Consider the following 12,500-nt stretch of genomic DNA (forward strand, 5'->3'; position numbering starts at 1 on the left):
CAGTATTATCTAAAAATGTTAGTATATCGTCATTAAAACATTGTTTGACTACATACTCGTTTTCAATGCTACAATTTGTACTTTTTCATCGTGTCTGTGAGTTTCGTTGGAATAAGGAAGTATGATGATCAGCATGATGTACGATTTGCGTGTCAGACACAGACGCCACGCACAAATTGTGAAACCGTGTCACACAACCACCGTGGCAGTTTGATGCCTCACGTCCAGTGGTCACCCAACACCCCGTCTCCCGTTACCTGTTTCTATCACAAGGTAATTTACCACGTTAACTGTCTCACTATCACCGGGGCAGTTACGACAATGGTTACCTATCTCACTATCACCAGGTCAGTTACCACTCTGGTTAACTGTCTCACTATCACCGGGTCAGTTACCACACTGGTCAAGAGTCTCACTATCATCATCGGGTCGGTTACAACACTGGTTGGGTCTCTCTATCACCAGGTCAGTTACAACACTGGTTAGCTGTCTATCATCAGATCAGTTACAACACTTGTTAACGGTCTCAATATCACCACGCAGGTCAGTAAGGACACTGGTTAACCAGTTAGGCTGGGTTAGGGCAGTTAGGGTTAGGTGAGGTTAGGTTTATGGTGGGTGGTTGACTCAATTCTTATACAGGGAAACCTTAACAAATACTATCTTTAGTCTGATAACCAATAATCAGAATGAACTGAGACGTGTTGAACTCCAAGTTACATCTATTCACCGCTGTTTCCTCCGTAGAAGATGAGCAGGAAGTATAAATCATGGTGACTCCAGCACCACGTGGTCATCACACACCACACAGTTGTCTTTCACAATCACCCAAATGAATGACTAATTTCATTGATCTCTTCCCTCATTGCCCAAGTAGCCCACTGACCCTTGACCGTACGCTTCAAGGATGACAGTTCGATTCCTGTCCTGATACTCTTAGACTCTCTGCGTGTTCACCAAAAGGCTCACTTGTGCGCTCGTTCCGAGGCCTAGGCCCTATAACGTCCGGACTACATCGCTCGCTATTGAGGGAACAGGCAGAATGTTTCAACGGTCTGAAACCCAGGTGGCAGCAGGGATCCCTGTGTGTCTGGCCAGTGGCCACCTTAGCAGTGGATGTGGAAACACCACCTGCAGGTCCATCGGGACCAGACCGAGCTGCCCCCTCCCTCCAGGGAAGCCCTCGCCCTTCCATGACCTCTCCATCAATGTCAACAACTTCAACAGCACTTATTGTATCTTGTACGTCCTGGCACTTGAAAATAGTGGTTAGCATTGTGTAGCGTCTTACCCGAGCAATCTTTGTTGTGTACGGGGAATGGGTTAACCTGCCAATTGTGAGTGCTTGGCACTTGGTTCCAGGAACATCCTTACTGATGGTTTCCATATATTCTGACACATGTACTTATTTTAAGTCACTCTGGATAAAAGCGTCTGCTAAATGCCCTCAATGTAAATGTAAACAGCTCTTTGACTCGGACAGCCAAGAACCCGGGCGTGACTCTGGATGACCGGCCGTCCCTCTCTGCCAACATCGCTCCTGCAGATTCATGCCGCTCGCTCAACATGAAGGGGATGGGTCTGTCTGTCTGTTCCTCACCCAAAAGGCCCGCCAGGTTCTGCTCCGGGCTCTTTTCATCGCCAGTCTGGACGCCACTGCCCTCTGCTGGTTGGTCTACCTGCCTGCAGGCAGCGTTCCTCCTCTCCGGCTCATCCACCCTGCAGCAGCCCGGCTGGTCTTCAGCAACCCCATGTCCTCCCATCCCCTACACCGCTTCTCTGCCCCCCTTGCAATGGCTACCAGTTTCCACCCTATTCAGGGCTAGGTTAGAATATAATATAATTCTCTTTATTGTCATTGCACATAGTACAGCGAAATTTAAATGTCATTCATATGGTGTGATTCACAACAACAATTTTTTTTATGAAGGTAAAAAAATATCTGCGTAACAAATAAAGATAAAATATACAAATAACAAATAAAGATGATATAGACAGATAAATAACTAAGGGTTAGGGTCATGCTTGTTGGTTAGGTTAGGTTAGGTTAGGTTAGGTTAGGTTAGGTTAGGTTAGGTTAGGTTAGGTTAGGTTAGGTTAGTGTGGGTCAAACCAATCCAATCGGCCTGAGGCTGCCTTACTAGGCGGGACCCAAGCTGCCACTCGACAAAATAAATCCGACAAATTGTTTGCAGTCCTGGCTCCCCAAACTCTGGAACGAACCCCCACTGAGTCCTGGACAGATTAAGCAGTTATTGGATGAATTATGTCCTCGTTGTTTTCATGTCGAATGCCCTCATTGTTATTTGCTTTGTACAATAGCGTTGGCTAAATACATCCAATGTAATGTAAAGTAATGCATTACGATCCTAATTAGCTAGTTGCATTGTAATAAGTTAAAAAGAAAATATACCAGTGACAAGAGATAGGGAAATGCTGAGTCTCCATTCATTTTAATCGGGCAATACGGTATTTATTTCAATCGATATCATGGTGTCCTCAAAAGAACCCTACATCACATCCCATATAACGCCAGTCCTGTCCGCACCTTCACAGTCACCGCATCGGGGCGGAGTGCATAGCAGTTCTCGGTGTGTCCGCTAGAGAGCACTAGACACCACCGCGGGACCACCTTCCACCGTAGACACACGCATACACACACCGGTGTCGGCACTCTTTCCCCACACACAACGTGGGGGTTCTGCTCGGTTATGGGGCATTTTAGTGTCGCAGGGATTCTAGTAGTTTGTGACGGCGGTACACCACACGACGGTGGTATTTGGTAGTATTTGGACAGTTCAAGATCGTTCCAACGGATGATATGTCGGCCTTGACGTCACGGCGTCTCCAGGTGAGGTGCTGAGTCCAGCACGACGAGTTCCGAATACCACGGGTAAAGGTTTTATTTTTCTAATATCCCCTTTCTATGGTTTTGCTAGTGACAGTTTGCCATAAGCCAAGTTAGACGTTTGATTCGCGTTGCCGCTTCTAAGCAGAGAAGTTGTTCAGCGGTCTTGGTCGTTCTCACTGTCGGTCATCTTCAAGTCTTCGTCAGCTATTCAAACGGAAATAAAGTTAATGTGTTGATACGCTGAAGACAAGGTGATTTCAATAAGCTCAGGTGGTTATCACGACGTGTGTGTGTGTGTGTGTGTGTGTGTGTGTGTGTGTGTGTGTGTGTGTGTGTGTGTGTGTGTGTGTGTGTGTGTGTGTGTGTGTGTGTGTGTGTGTGTGTGTGTACGCGCGCGCGCGAATGTGTGGTGCGCGCGTGCGTGTGGCGTGTATTAAGATCTGATCAACATTCCCACTACTGCAGCACAGCACAATCCGTGTTACATAACGGCCTACCCCTGGCCTGTACCCTTTCTGTCTGTCTGTCTCCTTGTCGGTCTGTCTGCCTGTCTGTCTAAACTCCACCAGTAGACGAGTTGATATTATCATTCATATTGAATGGGGGCCAAGATGGTGGTACAGAATGTTGCTAGGACGTGACCTTTATCATATCAGCGAGTTAGGGGTGGGATGGGGGGGGGGGGGGATTAAAGTTATGCTTGAGTTTTCAAAAGCAGCCAGTATATCGCCTCACTACTATTTAATAATGGAGCATACTATTAGCCTCAGCAAACTACAGTAATTTCAGAGAGTAGGAGCAGGTAGGGGTTAGACTTTTCAGAGACAGGTCATTATGGAACAGGTAGGGGTTAGACTGTTCAGGCACAGGTCATTATGGAGCAGGTAGGGGCTAGACTGTTCAGAGACAGGTCATTATGGAGCAGGTGGGGGTTAGACAGTACAGAGACAGGTAATTATGGAGCAGGTGGGGGTTAGACAGTACAGAGACAGGTCATTATGGAGCAGGTAGGGGTTAGACTGTACAGAGACAGGTCCTTAAGGAACAGATGGGTTTTACTTCAGACTGTACAGAGAAAGGTCATTATGAAGCAGGTATGGGTGAGACAAAGACAGTACAGAGACAGGTCATTAAGGACCAAGTTCTACAGGGTCTACCGGATCACCCTGACCACTGGACCAACTGGCAGGGCTTCTGGGACGTGGATCTGATGCGAAGTGGACGTGAGTCAAGCTGACCCGGCCCGGCTGGAATCCCTGCTGCTGTGCGTGTTAGCGTGCCGCATCACGTGGACTAATGACCGGGCTATGAGTGAGATTAGCGCGCACTTGTTCTGGAGCGCGCGCGCGCCTGTGTGTGTGTGTGTGTGTGTGTGTGTGCGTGCGAGCGTATGTGCGTGTGCTACATTACAAGGACTAATAATCTTGCACTGGAAGCGTTTGGCCCGCTTGGGTTTTGGAGCTGTGTGGTTTCCATGGAGACCACTCTGCTTGTAGGATTGTCTCCAGGTCGCGGCACGTCCTGCTTCCTCCCGTCGGGCGTGTGTGTGTGTGTGTGTGTGTGTGTGTGTGTGTGTGTGTGTGTGTGTGTGTGTGTGTGTGTGTGTGTGTGTGTGTGTGTCTGTGTCTGTGTCTGTGTCTGTGTGTGGGGGGGTAGTTGTGATATGTGCATGTCAGGACATGTACTGGTGATGCACATAATTGATGCAGCTATTATAATGTATTTATATGTATTATATCAGTCCCTCCCCTTTAGATTTACTAGCAAGAGGTATAAGATATACTATATACCGTATATGTATATACTGTATATAACAATGTGTGTCCACCAGTCTTAGCCAGTATAGCAGGAAGTTTGTCAAGTGTGTCTGTCACACACACACACACACACACACACACACACACACACACACACACACACACACACACACACACACACACTCCCTCACACAAACACGCGCACACACACACACACTCCCACACACAAACACGCGCACACACGTACACACACACACACACACACACACACACACACACACACACACACACACACACACACACGTACACACACACACACACACACTCCCACACACAAACACGCGCACACATGTACACACACACACACACACACACACACACACACACACACACACACACACACACACACACACACACAGGCCCCCTTTGCCTCGGGGTCCTGTAGTCAGTCAGGCGGACAGAGCTGATAAAGGTTCTATTTAGGGGAGCCAGCCCATCTCCGACAGGTTGAAGCTGTGGAGGTACCGAGATACACAGCCGATGAACCCTGAGCCCCCCAAACCATCCATACAGCTCAGAACACTTGGAAGAGGACTGGTGGTGGCGGGGGGGAGGGGAGGGGGAGGAGCAGAGGGGAGGGGCAGAGGGGAGGGGAGGGAAAACGGGAGCAGTTCATTATTTGCTAAAGTTTAGATTATCTTGTTTTTTCACTGAGCTTCATAAGGACAGGTTGCACGCAAACACACACAGGCACACACACACGCACACACGCAGACACACACACACACACACACACACACACACACACACGCACACGCACACGCACACACACACACAAACATACACACGTGTCGCAAGACTTTGACTGGACAGGGTTTAAAGTTCAATAAACCAGTCAAAGGTTTACCTATATCTCTCACACACACACACACACACACACACACACACACACACACACACACACACACACACACACACACACACATGCATATTTTAGTGTGTGTGTGTGTGTGTGTGTGTGTGTGTGTGTGTGTGTGTGTGTGTGTGTGTGTGTGTGTGTGTGTGTGTGTGTGTGTGTGTGTGTGTGTGTGTGTTTCTGTGTGTGTCGTTTTAATACCTAGCTGGTGGTCTGAGCTTTGTTATTATGTAACGTTGGTCATGTGGCCATGTCTCAGACCCTCATTAATACATCAGGTTCCCTAGAACTCCTCAACTGCGAGGTGTAATATGACTGTTCCTTATAACTCTACACCTGTAAGGTATAGATCTGTTCCTTAGAGCTCTAAAACTGTAAGGTATAGATCTGTTCCTGAGAGCTCTACAACTGTAAGGTATAGATCTGTTCCGTAGAACTCTACCACTGTAAGTACTATAAAACTGTTCCTTAGAACTCTACACCTGTAAGTTATAGAAATGTTCCCTATACTGTAAAACGGTAAGGTCTGGAAGTGTTCCCTAGATCTCTACAACTTAAAATTCTAGATATCAGTTTGACAATATTTTAGTTTCAGTCTGACGTCAGTCTGAGATCAGTCTGACAGCAGCCTATGAAACCTGCAGCATCTAATGATGATGTGCAGAGGTTCACCTCCATCATCCCAGCTCTGGCCACTGCAGCAAATGAGATGAGGCCTTGGGCTGCTTAGCAACAACCAATCAGTGGATGACCTGTCAGGTGCCCCCCCTGCCCAAGAAAACACACACACACACACACACACACACACACACACACACACACACACACACACACACACACACACACACACACACACACACACACACACACACACACACACACACACACACCAGTCCAACTGTACGTCTGATCTTGTGTGTGTGGGTGTGTGTCTGTGTGTGTGTGCGTGTGCGTGTGTGCATGACAGCGCTGGAATGTGTTTTTCTCCTCACCAGACCACCACCCCAGAGATCCTTGAATCAACTTTATACACACGCACACATCGACTGACACATACACTCACACACACACACTCACACACAAACTGGTTCTGGTTACTGCAGCGTTGGCTCAGCTCAGACACAGGCTCGTGTTTCAGAACCCACAAGGGGGGTGGACTCTCTCTCTCTCTCTCTCTCTCTCTCTCTCTCTCTGCCCCTACCCACACAATGTCCCTCTCTCTCTCTCTCTCTCTCTCTCTCTCTCTCTCTCTCTCTCTCTCTCTCTCTCTCTCTCTCTCTCTCTCTCTCTCTCTCTCTCTCTCTCTCTGCTTCTACCCACCCTCTCCCTCTCTCTCTCTCTCTCTCTCTCTCTCTCTCTCTCTCTCTGCCTCTCTCTCCCCCCCCCCCCCCCTCTCTCGCTCCCTCCCCGTTTGGATGAGGGGAGACGTGAGTGTAGCAGGAGGAAGTTGAAGTCCAGAGCCAAGAGACCCGCTGCCCTCTAGGCCTGCTCCATAGGCTGGTTGTTTGCAGTTTGTAAGCAGTGTGAGCCTTGTGCTAAAGGGCTAACAGTGTGTGTGTGTGTGTGTGTGTGTGTGTGTGTGTGGGTCTCTGATCGGCACGTTGAACTCAAGTCAGGTAAAGAAAGCTCTTATCTAGGGAGCCTGGCTTGTGATGGCCGTGCACATCAAGGGATGTGCACGTGAAGGGAGACGCTTACGTGAATGGACGCGCACTGGAAGGGACGTGCACGTGAAGGGGCGTGCACGTGAAGGGACAGGCACATGAAGGGACGTGCACGTTATGGGAGGACCACGTTAAGGGACGAACACGTTATGGGCCGTGCACGGGAAGGGGCGCGCACGTGAAGGGGCACGCACGTGAAGGGACGAACCCGTTAAGGGTCGAACACGTGAAGGGGCGCGCACTTTAAGGGACGAACATGTTAAGGGACGGGCACTTGTCGTGAAGGGGTGCGCACGTGAAGGGACGCGCACTATGGTTGTGATGTCACTGTCGATGTGATGTCACTATGGTTGTGATGTCACTGTGGTTGTGATGTCACTGTTGATGTGATGACACTATGGTTGTGATGTAACTTTGGTTGTGATGTCACTGTGGTTGTGATGTCACTATGGTTGATGTCAGACATCAACCATAGTGACATCACAACCACAGTGACTGTGGTTGTGATGTCACTATGGTTGTGATGTCACTATGGTTGTGACGTCGCGGGGGTTCTGATGTAAAGGTAATTGTGATGTCACGGTGGTTGTAATCTCACAGTGCGGTGGAGACATGAGAATTTTTGTGACGTCACGTTGGTTCTGACGTAAAGGGGGTTTTGATGTCCACGGTGGTTCTGACGTAAAGGTGATTGTGATGTCACGGTGGTTGTGGTGTCACGGTGGTTCTGACGTAAAGGTGATTGTGATGTCACGGTGGTTGTGATGTTGCATAGTTGTGCAACACCTGGATGTTCTGCAGCTACTCCAGTGTCGATGGCGCTCATCTCTCTCTCTGGAGACGAGTGTTTGCTAAATGAAGACGTGTACATCATGTAAAGGTCAGTGAGCCAGGACAAGTGCCTTCATGTGGAGATGTCTTGGAGATGTTTGGCCTGAAGAGGCGAGGGTCCAATACCCTGACTCAGACCGTGAAGCACTCCTCCCCTGCTCTTTGCTTTCCCTTCATCTGATGAGGTCAGCGTTTAGAGATGAGAGCAGAAGCAGAACCTTATATGAACAATAAGGGAGGTTCTAACTTTAGAGTGTTCCAAGCGGCTCATTGGTTAAAGCATTGAACTCTGGAGGGTTGGATTGGTTAACTTAAGGGTTATGTTTGTTCAGTGGTGAGAAGGGCTCCATCAGAAAAAAGATTACATCTCCAGTATTTACTTTAGGTTCTGACACCTGGATCTCAGCCTCTGTGTGAAGCCGTTCTCCCCGCGATGGCTTCGCACCGGATATCATTTGGATTCTTCTTAAATTAATGGATGTAGCCCAGTGTTAGCATAGCTGTTAGCAACAGAATGTGGTCGGGGTTGGTAACTCAGTGCCTACTGAGTTAACTCAGTGCCTACTGAGTTACAAACCACTTCCACTTACGCAACGAATTTGACTTTATTTTGCTACTTTACTTATTCACTTTATCGTGATGTCTGATGGATGAGAGAGAGAGAGAGAGAGAGAGAGAGAGAGAGAGAGAGAGAGAGAGAGAGAGAGAGAGAGAGAGAGAGAGAGAGGGAGGGAGGGAGGGAGGGAGGGAGGGAGGGAGGGAGACGAGAGAGAGAGAGAGAGAGAGAGAGAGAGAGAGAGAGAGAGAGAGAGAGAGAGAGAGAGAGAGAGAGAGAGAGAGAGAGAGAGAGAGAGAGAGAGAGAGAGAGAGAGAGAGAGAGAGGGAGGGAGGGAGGGAGACGAGAGAGAGAGAGAGACGAGAGAGGGGGGGGGGCTAGCATCCCTGCTTCTTGCAGCAGCGCCTCAAAGCTGGAACAGCTAGCGCTGAAGCGCATAGCTGGTGCGTAACACCTCTCTGTCAGAGCGGACGTCACACCCTCTCCCTCTCCCTCTCCCTCACTCTTTCTCTTTGTCCATCAGTATCTGATGTTGCACCATTTCTGCCTCCCTTGTCCTTCACGTCATTTTCACACACATACACACAGACACATAGACACACACACACACACACACACACACACACACACACACACACACACACACACACACACACACACACACACACACACACACACACACACACACACACACACACACACACACACACACACACACAAAGCTGCAGGGTTACATTTACCATCCTTACAGGCAGTTACGAACTTCAGCATGAAAATTGTTTTCAGATGCGGAAAACCATGCAGAAACACACACACACACACACACACACACACACACACACACACACACACACACACACACACACACACACACACACACACACACACACACACACACACACACACACACACACAAACAAACATGTGGTGGAAAGATGAATTGTCAGAGTAGATGACCTTCTCAGGACCTAGATTTATAAAGTACGTCTGTACTCCTACCACTAGAACATGTAGTGTTAAGGTTCTGGACTACTACCTACAGGTCTTACTTACAATATTTTTTGATATATAGCCAGTTTACTATATAGTCTAACAGACTGTTAACAGTTTTCTACTGTAAACTGACTGTTTTCTACTGTAAACTGACTGTGTTCTACCGTTTACTGACTATTCTACTGTAAACAGACAGTTTTTAACACTCTTGTAACTTCTGTGTTCATTGAACAAACAGATACACTGAAGGCAGGGTAGGAGGAGCGGGGAACTGAACCGGGAACCTTTGACAATTTGCGCTTCTCTCTATCTCTCCCTCCTACTAAATCACTCCCTCCCTCTCTCACTCTCTCTCTCTCTCCCTCTTACTCACTCACTCACTCTGTCTCTCCCTCTCTTTCACACACTCACTATCTCACTCTCTCTCTCCCACTCACTCGCTCACTCACTCACTCTCTTTCTGCCTCTCACTCACTCTCTCACTCTCTCCATCTCACTTGCTCTCCTCCTCTCACTCCCTCACTCACTCACTCCTTCCAAAAAGATCGCCTCAAGGTGCCACTGTTAATTCTGGGTGATGGAGATCTGTCCTGGTTTTCGAACGCCTAATATAGCCTCTCTAGCTCTCTCTAGCTCTCGCTCTCTCTCTCTCTCGCTCTCTCTCTCCCTCCCTCCCTCCCTCTCTCTCTCTCTCTCTCTCTCTCTCTCTCTCTCTCTCTCTCTCTCTCTCTCTCTCTCTGTCTATGTCTCTATATTCGTCTATATCTCTCTCTACAAGAGGCTTGATCAAAATACATGTTGTATTACAGTATCAAAGTGACCACTAGACCTTAAATTCAATTTTTTTTAAGAAAAGTTCTATGCTGTTACATTACTTACATCTTGATCGCGTTCGGTGCCTAATACTGGAACAAAATAAATTAATTAATAAAATCACCTCTTTGTATTGTCCTGAAGGGGGCGGTGTAACTCAAAGTTCACCAAATAGCTCTGCACACACCCCTGCATTCCTTCACTTATGGTCTGGAGCCTCCTCCCTCCTTCCCTCCCTCCCTCCTTCCCTCCCTCCCTCCCTCCCTCCCTCTATCCCTCTCGCTTTATCATTGTTTTTAAATAATGTAATACCCCTACAAGTACATACATAATATATGATTTTTCTATGCATCTGATGAAGAACAAAGTCACACACCATTTGAACAAATATAATTCCTTTATTCAACGAAGACTAAAGTCACATCTCTATTTCTCACGTCTTTGTTTGTTAGTACGGAAACTGTTTTTGTGGTTGTCTCACTTTAAGCTTGTTGGTAGCATTCCAACCAATAGAAACACACCGTTGCAATAGTAGTTTCCACTACAGCCAATCAAATCCTAGCCCTTTCACATTGAGCCTGTCCTAATATCGGGTGTCCCTTGGAAATATGTCATGTGAACACAAGACTCTCAGAGTGGTTCCACATTGCCCCCTGGTGGTCGGTCGGATGCAAAACATGACCCAATCAACGTCTTTTATCCATCTATTATATCGATACTCTTCATCAATAAATTGCAATCATCCACCAGTTTTTTTCATTCAATCAAAACCTTATAAAATGTACTCATTAATACAGTTGGGAACTTGGGACCATATGAATCAAAACAGTTGACTCCTGATAACAAACACTCATGAAGCGGCTCTACGTGATGCTGGTGTGACTCCGCCGTCGGTGTGTGAATGTGTGCATGAATGGGTGAACGTCGGGCGATGTTATGAAGCGCTTTGGATCAAAGCGCTGTACGAACGCAGTCCGCTGACCGACCTCCTGCGGCGCGGGCTGGTAAAGACCGGTTCCGTCCTCCCCTCTCCTGCAGAGCTGTGGAGCGTCCAGCCGGAGCAGAGCGCCGTGGCACGTCGTCGGCCCCCCAGGGATGACGGCCCCCCCGCCCCCCGCCTGTCTGGCGCTGCGCCTCCACACCTCGGAGGACCCCAACGGCAACGCCTTCGCCTCCCCCTGCTCCGGCTCCTCCCCCTCTTCCCCCTCCTCCCCCTCCTCCTGCTCCTCCTCCTCCTCCTCCTCCCGCTCCTCCCCTTGCCCCGGCGAGGCGTCCCCTGATTCGCCGAGCAGCCCGAGCGACCGCATGCTGGCGGTCGCCGTGACGACGGCGGCGGCGGCGGCTGCGGCGGCCGCCCGCGGGCCCGAGGAGGACGGGGGCGCGGCGGGGGCGTGGCTCGACGACGCCTCGCTGTCGGTCTACCTGGACGCCCGCAGCAGCGCCCGCACCTGGAGCGACCGCAACCTCAACCTGCTGGTCGCCATCGCCGCCGAGACCGCCCCCGGCCCCGGTCGGCACGGCAACCACGCGGGCGACGACCTCAGCACGGGGAGGGGCGGCTGCCCCTCGCCCGACTCGGACGCCACGGAGATCCCAGCCGACGACGACGACGACGATGACGATGAAGATGATGACGATTATGATGAAGATGATGCTGATGCGGCGGGCGAAGACGAGTCCTTGTTCCTGTCGGCGAGCTCTGAGCCGTCTCTGGATGCGTCCAGTGGGACCCAGTCGAGGCCCCTGAGCGAGGGCCCCCCCATCCCGGGGGCCTCCTGCTGCTTGCTGTTCCCCGCCACCCCCTCCCCCTCCTCCTCATCCCCCTCCTCCCCCTCCTCCTCCACCAATCAGCTTCCAGACTCCAGGCTATCGGAGGCTGCGGGGTGTGAGGTGTCCTTAAAGAGCGCCCCCCCGCAGACAGAGCCAGAGCAGCCGAGGCGGGGCCCAGCAATGGCCCCCACGGCGGCTAAACCAGCCAATCACATGGCACGGATGGTCAGAAGGCCGGACCTGAGACACATCAAGGCCAAGGTGGTGTCTAGAGCCGCCCCTTCTGCAGCCAGACCGTCCAATCAGGTAATCAGCAGGACCGCCTTGTACATCATTAGGTTAATATATC

The 12,500-nt window shown here is 49.8% G+C and overlaps 1 protein-coding gene across 4 annotated transcripts in view; it reads left to right on the forward strand.

Moving 5' to 3' along the window:
- Window positions 1–2,624: 2,624 nt before the first annotated feature.
- The window catches only part of LOC115540570 (microtubule-associated tumor suppressor candidate 2 homolog), a 37,466-nt gene continuing 27,590 nt past the window's right edge, over window positions 2,625–12,500 (forward strand). For 2 of the 4 annotated variants that reach the window (XM_030351989.1, XM_030351990.1), the window contains exons 1-2: window positions 2,626–2,851; window positions 11,420–12,457. In XM_030351989.1, the coding sequence (XP_030207849.1) occupies window positions 2,822–2,851; window positions 11,420–12,457 (1,068 nt within the window). In that variant the 5' untranslated portion in view covers window positions 2,626–2,821. Of the gene's footprint in view, window positions 2,894–11,419; window positions 12,458–12,500 lie in introns of all 4 variants that reach the window. The other 2 variants (XM_030351993.1, XM_030351992.1) reach the window with 2 other exon arrangements.

The sequence above is a fragment of the Gadus morhua genome, chromosome 3 (assembly GCF_902167405.1).
Source record: "Gadus morhua chromosome 3, gadMor3.0, whole genome shotgun sequence".
NCBI classification, from domain to species: Eukaryota; Metazoa; Chordata; class Actinopteri; order Gadiformes; family Gadidae; genus Gadus; species Gadus morhua.